Below are 14992 nucleotides of genomic sequence, written 5' to 3'. Positions count from 1 at the left end.
TTTTTCCCATTCCTGAAACTGCCATATAACGAAATTGATAATTTTGCTTTATATGTTATTTTTTTTTCTTACTTTTGCAAGATGTCTCAATCTGATCCTGTCTCAGAAATCACTGTTGGAACCCTGCTGCCTGATAACAGTTCTACCAAAGCTAAGTGCATTTGTTGTAAACTTGTGGGGGTTATACCTCCAGCTGTGATTTGTAATGGTTGTCATGATAAACTTTTACATGCAGAGAATGTATCCACTAGTAGTAGTTCATTACCTGTTGCTGTTCCCTCAACATCTAATGCACAAAATATACCTGTAAATTTAAAAGAATTTATTTCTGATTCTATTAAGAAGGCTTTGTCTGCCATTCCGCCTTCTAATAAACGTAAAAGGTCTTTTAAAACTTCTCATAAGGTTGATGAAATTTCAAATGACCAGCAACATACTGAATTATCCTTCTCTGACAAGGATCTATCTGATTCAGAAGATCCTGCCTTAGATATTGACACTGACAAATCCTCTTGTTTATTTAAAATGGAGTATATTCGTTCTTTGTTGAAAGAAGTGTTGATTACATTTAGGGCTAGATTTATTAAAGCCTTACGGCTGCAAGTTCTCACAAGAAATTGCTCGCCGTCATTTATCAAGCAGCAGTCACCAGACCGCCGCTTCCCTAACCTCTTCGCCACCTCTAATGTGGCGAAATTCAATCTCTTCTGTCTAGTCAGTCAGAGGAGATTGACAGCTTCTGCCCGCGCGTGATTGGCTGTGCGCAGGCAGAAAGCGGGATTGCACGCGAGAGCAAAATTGCGCTCGTGTGCAATGGCGAATACCTGCGGGTAATTTTGCCCCGCCACAGGCGAGCTGAGGTGTACAGGGGTGCGTATAAGTGCCCTAAGTATGGAGGAAACTAGTCCTCTTGATATTAAAACTAGTAAACGTTTAAATTCTGTTTATAAACCTCCTGTGGTTATTCCAGAGATTTTTCCAGTACCTGATGCTATTTCTGATATGATTTCTAAAGAATGGAATAGGCCTGCTACTTCTTTTATTCCTTCTTCAAGGTTTAAAATATTGTATCCTTTGCCAGCAGTTAAATTGGAGTTTTGGGAAAACGTACTACTATTCCTACGGAAGATAGTACTTCTTTTAAAGATCCTTTAGATAGGAAACTTGAATCTTATCTAAGGAAAGCTTATTTATTTTCAGGTCATCTTCTTAGGCCTGCAATTTCTTTGGCTGATGTTGCAGCTGCTTCAACTTTTTGGTTGGAAACTTTAGCGCAACAAGTATCGAATCATGATTTGTCTAGCATTGTTAAGTTGATTCAACATGCTAATAATTTCATTTGTGATGCCATTTTTGATACCAAAATTGATGTTAAATCTATGTCTTTAGCTATTTTAGCTAGAAGAGCTTTGTGGCTCAAATCTTGGAATGCTGATATGACTTCTAAGTCCAGATTGATATCTCTTTCTTTCCAAGGTAATAAATTATTTGGTTCTCAGTTGGATTCAATAATTTCAACTGTCACTGGGGGGAAGGGAGTTTTTTGCCTCAGGATAAAAGACCTAAGGGTAAATCTAAAGCTTCTAACCGTTTTCGTTCCTTTCAACAAAATAAGGAACAGAAACCTAATCCTTCCCCCAAGGAATCTGCTTCCTATTGGAAGCCTTCTTCAAATTGGAATAAATCCAAGCCATTTAAGAGATCAAAACCAGCCCCCAAGTCCGCATGAAGGTGCGGCCCTCATTCCAGCTCAGCTGGTAGGGGGCAGATTAAAATTTTTCAAAGATGTTTGGATCAATTCGGTCCAAAGTCATTGGATTCAGAGTATTGTCTCTCAGGGGTGCAGAATAGGATTCAGAGTAAGACCGCCTGTGAGAAGATTTTTTTTCTCTCACACATTCCAGCAAACCCAGTAAAGGCTCAGGCTTTCCTGAAGTGTGTTTCAGACCTAGAGTTATCAGGGGTAATCATGCCAGTTCCGTTTCAGGAACAGGGTCTGGGGTTTTATTCAAATTCTATTCATTGTTCCAAAGAAAGAAAATTCATTAAGACCAGTTTTGGATCTAAAGATTTTGGATATGTAAGAGTACCAACTTTAAAAATGGTGACTATAAGGACTTTTCTGCCTTTTGTACAGCAATGGCATCATATGTCCACAATAGACTTACAGGATACATATCTTCATATTCTGATTCATCCAGATCACTATCCGTTTCTGAAATTCTCTTTTCTAGAAAAGCATTACCATTTTGTTGCTCTTCCTTTTGGCCTAGCGACAGCTCCAAGAATCTTTTCAAAGGTTCTAGGTGCCCTGCTCTCTGTAATCAGAGAGCGGGGTATTGCCGTATTTCCTTATTTGGACGATATCTTGGTACTCGCTCAGTCTTTATGTTCTGCAGAATCTCACACAAATCAACTAGTGTTTCTTCGAAGACATGGTTGGAGGATCAATTTACCAAAAAGTTCTTTGATTCCTCAGACAAAGGTAACCTTTTTAGGTTTCCAGATAGATTCAGTGTCCATGACTTTGTCTCGAACAGACGAGAGACATTTGAAACTGGTTGCAGCCTGTCAGAACCTTCAGTCTCAGTCATTCCCTTCAGTAGCTATGTGCATGGAAGTTTTAGGTCTCATGACTGCAGCATCCGACGCGATCCCCTTTGCTCGTTTTCATATGAGACCTCTCCAGCTTTGTATGCTGAACCAATGGTGCAGAGATTATACAAGGATATCACAACTAACATCCTTAAATCCCAATGTTCGACTTTCTCTGACTCGGTGGTTAGATCACCATCGTATAATTTTAGGGGCCTCTTTTGTTCATCCAACCTGGACTGTGATCACAAAAGATGCAAGTCTTTCAGGTTGGGGAGCTGTGTAGGGATCTCTGACAGCACAAGGGGTTTGGAAATCTCAAGAGGCGAGATTATCGATCAATATTTTGAAACTCCGTGCGATTTTCAGAGCCCTCCAGTCTTGGCCTCTGTTGAAGAGAGAACCGTTCATTTGTTTTCAGACAGACAATATCACAACTGTGGCATATGTCAATCATCAGGGTGGGACTCACAGTCCTCAAGCTACTCTCGGATACTTGTTTGGGCGGAATCCAGCTCCTGTCTAATTTCTGCAGTTCATATCCCAGGTATAGACAATTGGGAAGCGGATTACCTCAGTAGTCAGACTTTACATCCGTTAGAATGGTCTCTCCACCCAGATGTGTTTTCTCAAATTGTTCAGATGTGGGGGCTTCCAGAAATAGATCTGATGGCATCTCATCTAAACAAAAAACTTCCCAGGTACCTGTCCAGGTCCAGGGTTCCTCAGGCGGAAGCAGTGTATGCATTGACACTTCCTTGGTGTTATCAACCTGCTTATATTTTCCCACCTCTAGTTCTTTTTCTAAGAGTGATCTCCAAAATCATCATGGAGCAATCGTTTGTGCTGCTGGTGGCTCCAGCATGGCCTCACAGGTTTTGGTATGCAGATCTTGTTCGGATGTCCAGTTGCCAACCTTGGCCACTTCCATTAAGGCCATACCTTCTATCTCAAGGTCTGTTTTTCCATCAGGATCTCAAATCATTAAATTTGAAGGTATGGAGATTGAATGCTTAGTGCTTAGTCATAGAGGTTTCTCTGACTCAGGGATTAATACTATGTTGCAGGCTTGTAAATCTGTCTCTAGAAAGATTTATTATTGAGTTTGGAAGACTTGCATTTCATGGTGTTCTTCTCATAAATTCTCTTGGCATTCTTTTCGAATTCCTAGAATTTTACAGTTTCTTCAGGATGGTTTGGATAAAGGTTTGTCTGCAAGTTCCTTGAAAGGACAAATCTCTGCTCTTTCTGTTTTATTTCATAGAAAGATTGCTAAACTTCCTTATATTCATTGTTTTGTGCATGCTTCTTATCAAGCTTGTCATTAAATCAATTTCTCCTCCTTGGAGTCTTAATTTGGTTTTGAGGGCTTTACAGGCTCCTCCGTTTGAGCCTATGCATTCTTTAGACATTAAACTACTTTCTTGGAAAGTGTTGTTTCTTTTGGCTATCTCTTCTGCTAGAAGAGTTTCTGAATTATCCGCTCTCTTGTGAATCTCCTTTTCTGATTTTTCATCAGGATAAGGCAGTTTTGTGGACTTCATTTAAATTCCTACCTAAGGTTGTAAATTCTAACAGTAATAGAGAAATTGTTGTCCCTTCTTTGTGTCCTGATCCTAAGAATTCTTTAGAAAGATCTTTACATTCTTTGGATGTGGTGAGAGCTTTGAAATATTATGTTGAAGCTACTAAAGATTTCAGGAAGACTTCTAGTCTATTTGTTATCTTTTCTTGTTCTAGGAAAGGTCAGAAGGCTTCTGCCGTTTCCTTGGCCTCATGGTTAAAACTTTTGATTCATCAAGCCTATTTGGAGTCGGGTCAAGCCCCGCCTCAGAGAATTACGGCTCATTCTACTAGATCAGTTTCCACTTCCTGGGCTTTTAAGAATGAAGCTTCAATTGATCAGATTTGCAAAGTTGCTACTTGGTTTTCTTTGCATACATTTACTAAATTCTACCATTTTTATGTATGCTTCTTCGGAAACCGTTTTTGGTAGAAAAGTTCTTCAGGCAGCAGTTTCAGTTTGATTTTTCTGCTTTTGATTTAAGTTTTTTTACTCACATTTTTGAAAATTAACTTATGTTTTGGGTTGTGGATTATTTTTTTCAACGGAAAATGGCTGTTTTTATTTTTATCCCTCCCTCTCTAGTGACTCTTGCGTGGAGTTCCAAATCTTGGGTATTGCTATCCCATATGTTACTAGCTCATGGACTCTTGCCAGTTACATGAAAGAAAACATAATATATGTAAGAACTTACCTGATAAATTAATTTCTTTCATATTGGCAAGCCCCAAGGCAGAACATACAGTGATCTGAGATGTCATCGCAGAAAATGCAGCATCTCTGCAGAAAGAACAGGACACATGCAGGAACTTTTAGCACTTTAACTTTGCAGCACTGCTCCACATTAGGTTGTTCTTTTCAAACAGAGCTGTGCTCTGGCTGCACTGTGTAAGTTTTCCTTAACACAGTGCATTCAGAGCAAAGTGCTGTTTGAAGTGAACAGTCAAATATGCAGTAGTGCTGCAAAGCATCAGTGCATTGCTTGTTGACTGGCTCTCAGGGATTATTGCGCCCCCCTAGCCTTTCACAGTCTGCAAAGCTGTTTTTTCTGTATATAAGACATTCATATAAGCAATACACCTTTTTTAATACTACACTTCTATGTTAGACAAAGAGAAAAGGAAACAAATTTATTCAAGAGACATTTTACAATTTCTTTTGTTGTCTGCAGCTAATATGCAATTTTTAACTACTACAATATATTCTAAAACTTTAAAAATGGCTTTATTCTCCACTTAACCAACACATTGCACTTGAGCTGGTGCTTTAGTATAACTGCCTAATTTAAAATGGAATTTTATTTAAAAATGACCTGCAGAAACATTTTCACAAAAAAAATTCTCATAGCAGAAAGTGAAAGAAAGTACTGCCTCTGGGTTGGCAAGAGTCCATGAGGCCCACCCTTTTTATGGTGGTTATGTTTTTTTTGTATAAAGCACAATTATTTCCAAATTTCTTTGATGCTTTTTACTCCTTTCTTTATCACCCCACTACTTGGCTATTCGTTAAATTGAATTGTGGGTGTGGTGAGGGGTGTATTTATAGGCATTTTGAGGTTTGGGAAACTTTGCCCCTCCTGGTAGGATTGTATATCCCATACGTCACTAGCTCATGGACTCTTGCCAACATGAAAGAAATGAATTTATCAGGTAAGTTCTTACATAAATTATGTTTTATCTGGAAAGTTTTCCTGTCGTGGTTTGAGTCTAAGAATTACAAAAGGATTTCTCAAATCCTTTATTTAGTTATTTTTTGCAGGGTAGTCTGGATACAGGTTTATCAGCCAGTTCTTTTAAAGGCCAAATTTCTGCCTTTCAGTCTTGTATCACAAAAATATTTCGAGGACCCCTGACATTTAAGCCTTTGTTCAAGATTAAGCCTTGATAAGACCAGTTATCAGGTCCGCTTCCTCTCTGTGGAACCTTAACTTCGTTTTGACGGTTTCTTTATGCTCAGCTGTTTAAACCTATGCATGGTCTGGACATTCAACTGTTGTCTTGAAAGGTTCTCTTTTTCTTAGCTATTCCCTCAGCAGAAGCGCAAGATTAATCTTATGATTCTCCTTGCTTTGTGTTGGTTTTTTTTTTTTTTTTTTTTTTTTTAATCAGGATAAATCAGTTTTAAGAACGAACTTACTCTTTCCTTCCTAAAGTTTCCTCTGATAACATTTTATTCCCATCTCTTCAAAGCCAAAAAAAAACCCACAGAGAGATTTTCTTAACTTGCATATAGTTTGGGGCTTGACATTTTATTTTCACAAAAGATTTCATAATTCTTTGTTTGTCCATTTCTCAGGTCCCCTACAAGGGAAAGAAAGCTACTGCAATCACTCTGGGAGCGTGGCTTAAAGCTTTGATTCGCTTAGCGTACCTAGTTGTGGGGAAGTCTTCACCAAATGAATTACTGCTCATTCTTCCAGAGTAATTGCCGCCACTTGGGTTTTTAGAAATGAAGCTTCCATTGAACAGATGTGCAATGCACTTGCTTGGTCATCTTTTTTTATACATTTACCAAATTCTACCAAGTTGACACATTTTTGCTTCTTTTGAGGCTGCTTTTGGTTGGAAAGTTCTGTAGGCCTGTCTAGTAACTTTACCTGCCTAAACTGTTTTTCCATCCCTATTTCATAGTGGTCATGTGGACTTCACATCTTAGGTATAGGATCCCACATGTAATGGCTCGTGGACCCTCACCGTCTTATGAAAAAAAATAAAAAAATTCTTTCCTATGGCATAGAGAGTCCACGAAACATTCTAATTACTAGTGGGATATGCACTCCTGGCCAGCAGGAGGAAGCTAAGAGCACCCCAACAGAGCTGTTAAGTATCACTTCCCTTACCCATGACCCACAGTCATTCTCTTTGCCTTGATCACGAGAGGATGGCGAAGATGGTGTCTGAAGATTTTAATCCTTTTAATGGGTTCTTTTCCTGCAAGCAAGGATTGGGGCTATGCTGTGTCCATGTCAATCTCTTTAGTAAGACTAATGGTGGCTATTAGCAGTTAGAAAGCGGCAAGGTTGTCTTTGCTTAAATTTCTAACATTATTTCTACCCCTATTATAGAAAGCCGGAGTTGGTTACTCTGTTCTTTCTTTTCTATAGGTCCCTGGTAGATATGGTGAAGCGCTGCCACACCTCAGAAAACAGCTCCTGTCTGACAGAGCAGGATCCAGAGGTAAGTGCTTTCCCTTCTAGGTTTGAAGGTACCGGCACTATAGGGGTTAAATCCTTGTGGAAAGTATTTAAATCTGTTTTAGGGACACTGCTTTTATGTGAAAAGAGGCATCATTTTTTTTTATTGGGGGCTTAGAGATGGAAGAGTGTGTGAAGTGTTTCACAGGTGTTTGTTTCACTTCTTACTTGTTGCAATCACTTTTCAGCTCGGCTTATTGGCCCAATCACCTTTGCTGTGCTGCTGTTGGTTTTCGTGCTGTTTTTATTTTGCGCAAATTAAAAATGTATTGCGGTCACATGACCGCTCCTCGGCACTTCCGGTTTTCGGCTTCTCTGTTCAGATCGGAGTTTGCCGCGGCAAGTGTGGAGGCTGCATTTTCTTCTTTCTACAGTGGCAAGTGGATTTGGGCTGTTCCGGTAACAAGGAGGTGTTTTTTGCTACCGGGTGTGTCCAGGCTTTCAGTGCTAGTGGTATAGCTACTTCTGGAGGGGTAATTGCTAATTTATGTTTTATTGCTTCATATAAATAAACTTAATTTGGCATTTATTTTTTGTTGTCAATTGTGAACGAATACCCAATTATGGACACTAATGCTGAAGTTGATTCATTTGAAAAATGCTTATTGTGTTTAAAGGCTAAGATAATTCCTCATGTACAGTTTTGCTCTTCATGTTTAAATAAAACTTTAAAGTTTAAAGATAAGATGTCTCTCCCTGAGACTTCTCTCTCAGGATAGTGTTATGCTAGCTATGCCTCAGCTTTTCCCTCAGGCTTCACAAGTTTCTTATTCAGTGCCCTGCGGTTCCTCTCAACCTCCTGGGTTTTTTTTTTTTTTTACCTGGGGATTTCTCTGTGCAAATTACTTCTGCTGTTTCTGCAGCTTTATTAGCTTTTTCAAAGGTTTCTGGTAAACGAAAGAGGAAATCTAAACATATTGATGTTAGTAAGGGTGACTCCGCTAAAGCTGCGTTAGTCAGTTTGTCTCAATTATCTGATGAGGATGATTCTTCAGTGGCTTCTGAGGGGGAATTGTCAGATTCTGACACTGTAGTGACAAATTCTTCTGATTCAGAGGAGTTTAATTTCAGATTTAAGTTAGAACACCTTTCGAGTTCTTTTGAAGGAGGTTCTTGCTAATTTGGAAGAATCCGAATCTGTTGCAGAGAATTTAAAGAGGTCTAGTAAGCTTAATAGGGTATATGATGTACCCTCATCTGGAAGTATTTCCATTTTTCAGATATAACTCGGGAATGGGATAAACCAGGGATTCCTTTTTCCCCATCCCCTGTTTTTGTTGCTGACTCTATTCGTGACTCGTGGAGCAAGGTAGAGGGAGCTATCTCTACTCTGGCTAAGAGAACTACTATTCCTATTGAAGATAGTTGTTGTTCTTTCAAGGATCCCATGGATAAGAAGCTTGAGGCTTTTTAAAGATGTACATACATCAGGGATTATAGTGGCAACCTGTTGCTAGTATTGCTACAGTTGCGGGGGCAGCATCTTATTGGTGCGATGATTTATCTAATCTTATCCTAGAAGAGACTACTATAGAGGAGATCCAAGATAGGATCAAGGCTCTCAAGCTAGCCAATTCCTTTATTTGTGATTCTAACATGCAAGTTCTTAGGTTGTGTGCTAAGATTTCTGGTTTTACCATTTTAGCTTGCAGAGCTCTCTGGTTAAAATCTTGGTCTGCAGATGTTACATCCAAGTCCAAGCTTTTATCTCTGCCTTATAAGGGTAAAACCTTGTTTGGACCAGGCCTGGCAGAAATTATTTCTGACATTACAGGTGGAAAGGGTTCTTTTCTACCTCAGGATCGCCAGAATTCTAATTTTTGGTTCCTTTCGTAACTTTAAGAGACAGAAGTCTTCCTCTTCAAATCAATCCAAGTCTTCTTGGAGGTCCGGTCCGCCTTTGAATAGGGGGAAGCAAGCTAAGAAGCCTTCCGTTGATTCCAAATCAACATGAAGGGGCCGCTCCTGATCCTATAGTGCATCAAGTGCGGTGCAGACTTTCTTTTTTTCAGCAGGTTTGGATATGCGATGTACCAGATCCTTGGGCCATAGATATAGTATCCCACGGTACAGAATAGGATTCATATCGTGTCCTCCCAGGGGCAGGTTCCACCTGTCAAGATTATCTGCGAATCAGATAAAGAGAGAATCCTTCTTAAACTGCTTAAAGGATCTATCATCCCTGGGAGTCATTGTTCCTGTTCCTCTAGAAGAACAGGGTCTAGGATTCTATTTAAATCTATTTGTAGTTCCCAAGAAGAAGGGCACTTTTCGTTCCATTCTGGACCTAAGTGTCTCAATCAATTCCTCAGGATTCAGTCCTTCAAGATGGAGACCATCAGTTTTATTCTTCCTTTGGTCTAAAAGGGTCAGTTTATGACGACCATAGATCTGAAGGACACGTATCTTAATGTTCCAATTCACATGGTTCATTACCAGTATCTAAGGTTTGCCTTCCTGGACAAACATTTCCAGTTTGTTGTCCTTCCTTTTGGCCTTGCTACAGCTCCCAGAATTTTTACAAAGGTTCTGGGGGCTCTTCTGGCAGTGGTTAGGTCCCAGGGTATTGGTGTGGCGCCTTATCTAGACTACATTCTAGTTCAAGCGCCATCTTTTCATCTAGCAAGATATCATACTGAGGAGTTGTCTATTCTAGTTCCCACGGGTGGAAAGGGAATCTGGAAAAGAGTTCCCTTGTTCCAGATTACAAGGGTTTGTTTCTTGGGAACAATCATAGATTCCCTGTCCATGAAGACTTTTCTGATGGACATCAGAAAATCCAAGCTTCATGTTTCTGGCCTGTCTCTCCAGTCAGCAATTCGTCCATCTGTGGCTCAATGCATGGAGGTGATTGGACAGATGGTTGCCTCCATGGACATTATTCCTTTTGCTCTTTTCTATCTGAGACCTCTGCAGTTATGCATGCTCAGTCAATGGAACAAGGACCATTCAGATCTGTTGCAGAAGATAAATTTGTATTCCCCAACAAGATTCTCACACTCATGGTGGGTTTCACAGGGCCATCTGTCTCGGGACACATGCTTCCTGAGGCCTTCCTGGGTGATTGTGACCACGGATGCCAGCCTGTTAAGCTGGGGAGCAGTTTGGGGTTTCTTAAACACACAGGATCTGTGGACTCCAGAGTAGTTGTCTCTTTCAATAAACATCTTGGAGTTGAGAGCAATTTTCTATGCTTTAATAGCATGACCTCAACTAGCTTTGGTCCGATTTTATCATATTTCAGTTGGACAACATCACCTTTGTGGCCTACATCAATCCTTAGGGAGGAACTCTGAGTCTCACGATTGCCATCTCTCTGCTATCCACTTACCAGGGGTGGACAACTGGGAGGCGTATTTTCAAAGCAGGCAGACTTCATGTTTTTTGCATAACTTGGATGTTGTGCATGCTCTTAAATTTTACCTTCAAGCAACTAAAGATTTACAGCAGACTTCTGCTCTGTTTGTTGTTTTCTCTGGTAAGCGTAGGGTTCAGAAGGCCACTTCTACCTCTCTTTCTCTCTGGTTGAGTGTTATCCGGTTAGCTTATGAGACAGCTGGACAGCAGCATCCTGAGAGAATTACGGCTCATTCCATTAGAGCGGTTTCATCTTCATGGACTTTCAAAAATGAAGCTTCTGTGGAGCAAATCTGTAAGGCGGCCACTTGGTCCTCTTTACATACTTTTCCCAAATTCTACAAATTTGATTCTTTTGACTCAGCTGAGGCTTCTTTTGGGAGAAAGGTTATTCAAGCAGTGCTGCCTTCAGTTTAGGTCCGCCTGTCTTGTTTTCCCTCCCTATTCATTCTGTGTCCTCTAGCTTGGGTATTGGTTCCCACTAGTAATTAGAATGTTTTGTGGACTCTATGCCATAGGAAAGAAAACACAATTTAAAAATGTATGCTTACCTGATTTAATTTTTTTCTTTCCGGGCATAGAGAGTCCACGACCCACCCTTGTTTAAATTCAGACAACAGTTTTTGTTTTATTTTTTGTACAAACCTCAGGCACCTCTATATCCTAGTGTTACTTCTTTTTCCGTTCCCTTTGGCCAAATGTCCGGGGGTTATGGGTAAGGGAAGTGATACTTAACAGCTTTGCTGGGGTGCTCTTTGCTGCCTCCTGCTGGCCAGGAGTAAATATCCCAATAGTAAATAGAATGTTTTGTGGACTCTCTCTATGCCCAGAAAGAGAGAAATTTCAGGTAAGCATACATTTTGTTTTATGGCTTGCCTGATATATTTCTTTCATGAGTCCACGAGACCCACCCTTGTATTTTTCCCTATAACAGTTGGCAGCAGTACCAGATTGCACTTCTTGTACCCTGCTTTTCCTTTCCTACGTTCTTATTTTCACCTTTCTCTCTGCCATATGTATGATTAAGGAATCATGGAAAAGTGTGCAGGATTAAAAAGCTGTTGCTTTTGGTATTTTGCCTCCTCTTGTAGGGCTGGAGTTTTAATCCCCACATGTGATGGTTTGTGGACCATCACCATCATGAAAGAAATTAATTTATCAGGTAAGCAAACATTTTGTTTTTAAAGGCTGGATTTTTTTTTATTAAAGGGACAGTCTAGGCCAAAATAAACTTTCATGATTCAGATAGGGCATGTAATTTTAAACATTTTTCCAGTTTACTTTTATTACCAATTTTGCTTTGCTCTCTTGGTATTCTTAGTTGAAAGCTTAACCTAGGAGGTTCATAAGTTATCTGGGAGCAGGCACTGATTGGCTAAACTGCAAGTCTGTCAAAAGAACTAAAATAAAGGGGCAGTTTGTAAAGGCTTAGATACAAGATAATCACAGAGGTTAAAAGTATATTAATATAACTGTGTTGGTTATGCAAAACTGGGGAATGGGTAATAAAGGGATTATCTATCTTTTAAAACAATAAAAATTCTGGTGTAGACTGTCCCTTTAACTAAAAATTACCTTAATGGGCCATTCAACTGAATTTAGTTTCCCACAAATTAGTTAAAGCAGAAAACTGTAATTTTATATTCTTTTACTTCTTTTGCTTGCTTTTTGCTCTAAATTATAATTTTATGCTTTAAAAGATTTTTTTCCCCTATTGATATGATTATTTTGAGATCTTTATCTATATTTATTAAGGTAACAAAGGAAACAGGCCCCCCACATATGAAAAGCTTTGTAACTAAAGTGTCTGTTGGTGAATTTTTGGGTGAAGGAGAAGGGAAGAGCAAGAAGATTTCTAAGAAGAATGCAGCAATGGCTGTTTTAGAGGAGCTCAAGAAACTACCACCTCTACCTATGGTTGAAAAAATGAAGCCAAGGATTAAAAAGAAAACTAAATCAATTGTAAAGGTGTGTATTGTCATAACATGTGCTGATGACATCTCATATCACAGTTTGTCCTTCCTTGGGGACCATCCTAATGGTGCAATAGGCTAAAAGGAGGGTGCAACTAGTTCAATTTTATTTTCTAAACTTCTTGCATAAAATAAAAAAGGTAATTGTCCTTGTGAATTACATAGTCATGTGCAGCAGGGCAGACTTCTGAACTTCTGGGGATTTACCCATACCACAGTTTGTGAGCAGTCTTTTGGGATCTATTTATAGAGCGCTGCGGAATATGATGACGCTTCATAAATAAAGTATGATAGAGAGAGCCTGTACTGTATTTCTGTCTTATGTCCATTTTGAGTGTATGTGATCAGTGGTCTTTATTCTCTTGCAAGCCTCAGCATTTCTACACATTTTCTATTATCACATTTATTTATTTTTAAATGTCTAATCAATGCAACCAACTTGAAAAGGTGGCATTTTTACAGTTTGGCCCTTTTTGAAAGCTCTTGTCTTTGTTGATATGTGTTACTGGAAATTACACTAAATAAATTAAATGGGATACCAGCCAGATTCCATTTGCTTATCTCTGTAATAATGTTGTGCTCTGTTTTTTGTAGCTTCCGACAAGCCCTGAATATGGTCAAGGAATGAACCCCATTAGCAGACTTGCACAAATACAGCAAGCCAAAAAAGATAAAGAGCCGGAGTATATACTTATTACAGAAAGGGGTCTACCGAGACGCAGAGAGTTTGTCATGCAGGTTTGTGATTACATTTTTTTAGTGTTGCATTGTTAAAGGTTAACTGAATTGTGTTTCTTCTGTTAAGTGTGATCAGTCCACGGGTCATCATTACTTCTGGGATATTACTCCTCCCCAACAGGAAGTGCAAGAGGATTCACCCAGCAGAGCTGCATATAGCTCCTCCCCTCTACGTCACTCCCAGTCATTCTCTTGCACCCAACGACTAGATAGGATGTGTGAGAGGACTATGGTGATTATACTTAGTTTTATATCTTCAATCAAAAGTTTGTTATTTTAAAATAGCACCGGAGTGTGTTATTACCTCTCTGGCAGAGTTTGAAGAAGAATCTACCAGAGTTTTGCTATGATTTTAGCCGGAGTAGTTAAGATCATATTGCTGTTCTCGGCCATCTGAGGAGTGAGGTACACTTCAGATCAGGGGACAGCGGGCAGATGAATCTGCATAGAGGTATGTAGCAGTTTTTATTTTCTGACAATGGAATTGATGAGAAAAACCTGCCATACCGATATAATGTCATGTATGTATACTTTACACTTCAGTATTCTGGGGAATGGTACTTCACTAGAATTACACTGTAAGAAATACATAAAGCTGTTTAATAACTAGAGATTATGTTTAACGTTTTTGCTGGAATGTAAAATCATTTTCATTTGCTGAGGTACTGTGTGAATAAATGTTTGGGCACTATTTTTCCACTTGGCAGTTGCTTAATCTGTTTTCTGACAGTTTCTGTTCTCCCTCACTGCTGTGTGTGAGGGGGAGGGGCCGTTTTTTGGCGCTTTTTCTAGCATCAAATATTTCAGTCAGCAACTCATTGTATTCCCTGCATGATCCGGTTCATCTCTACAGAGCTCAGGGGTCTTCAAAACTTATTTTGAGGGAGGTAATTTCTCTCAGCAGAGCTGTGAGAATTATAGTTTGACTGAGACAAAAACGTTTATTCTGTAATTTGTTTCCTGCTTTCAGAATTTGTTATCTTTGCTAATGGGATTAAACCTTTGCTAAAGTTGTGTTGTTTACAAGGATTGAGGCTATAACTGTTTCAATTTATTAATTTTCAACTGTCATAGATCTTCTGTGCTTCTTAAAGGCACAGTACGTTTTAATATTATTCTAATTGAATTGTATTTCCAAGTTGCAAGTTTATTTGCTAGTGTGTTAAACATGTCTGATTCAGAGGATGATACCTGTGTCATTTGTTGCAATGCCAAAGTGGAGCCCAATAGAAATTTATGTACTAACTGTATTGATGCTACTTTAAATAAAAGTCAATCTGTACAAATTGAACAAATTTCACCAAACAACGAGGGGAGAGTTATGCCGACTAACTCGCCTCACGTGTCAGTACCTACATCTCCCGCTCAGAGGGAGGTGCGTGATATTGTAGCGCCGAGTACATCTGGGCGGCCATTACAAATCACATTACAGGATATGGCTACTGTTATGACTGAGGTTTTGGCTAAATTACCAGAACTAAGAGGTAAGCGTGATCACTCTGGGGTGAGAACAGAGTGCGCTGATAATATTAGGGCCATGTCAGACACTGCGTCACAGGTGGCAGAACATGA

At 39.4% G+C, this 14992-nt stretch overlaps 1 protein-coding gene across 1 annotated transcript in view; it reads left to right on the top strand.

Moving 5' to 3' along the window:
* Positions 1–14992, top strand: part of LOC128643903 (double-stranded RNA-binding protein Staufen homolog 1) — a gene marked incomplete at its 3' end in the record, with an annotated part of 77563 nt that overhangs the window by 30717 nt on the left and 31854 nt on the right. The window contains exons 3-5 of the mRNA XM_053696674.1: positions 6455–6579; positions 12410–12677; positions 13277–13420. Of these exons, the coding sequence (XP_053552649.1) occupies positions 6455–6579; positions 12410–12677; positions 13277–13420 (537 nt within the window). The remainder of the gene's footprint in view (positions 1–6454; positions 6580–12409; positions 12678–13276; positions 13421–14992) is intronic.

The sequence above is a fragment of the Bombina bombina genome, unplaced genomic scaffold (genome assembly GCF_027579735.1).
Source record: "Bombina bombina isolate aBomBom1 unplaced genomic scaffold, aBomBom1.pri scaffold_808, whole genome shotgun sequence".
Classification (NCBI taxonomy): Eukaryota; Metazoa; Chordata; class Amphibia; order Anura; family Bombinatoridae; genus Bombina; species Bombina bombina.
Note: the sequence above shows the minus strand (reverse complement) of the source record. Positions and strands in the feature narration are given on the sequence as shown.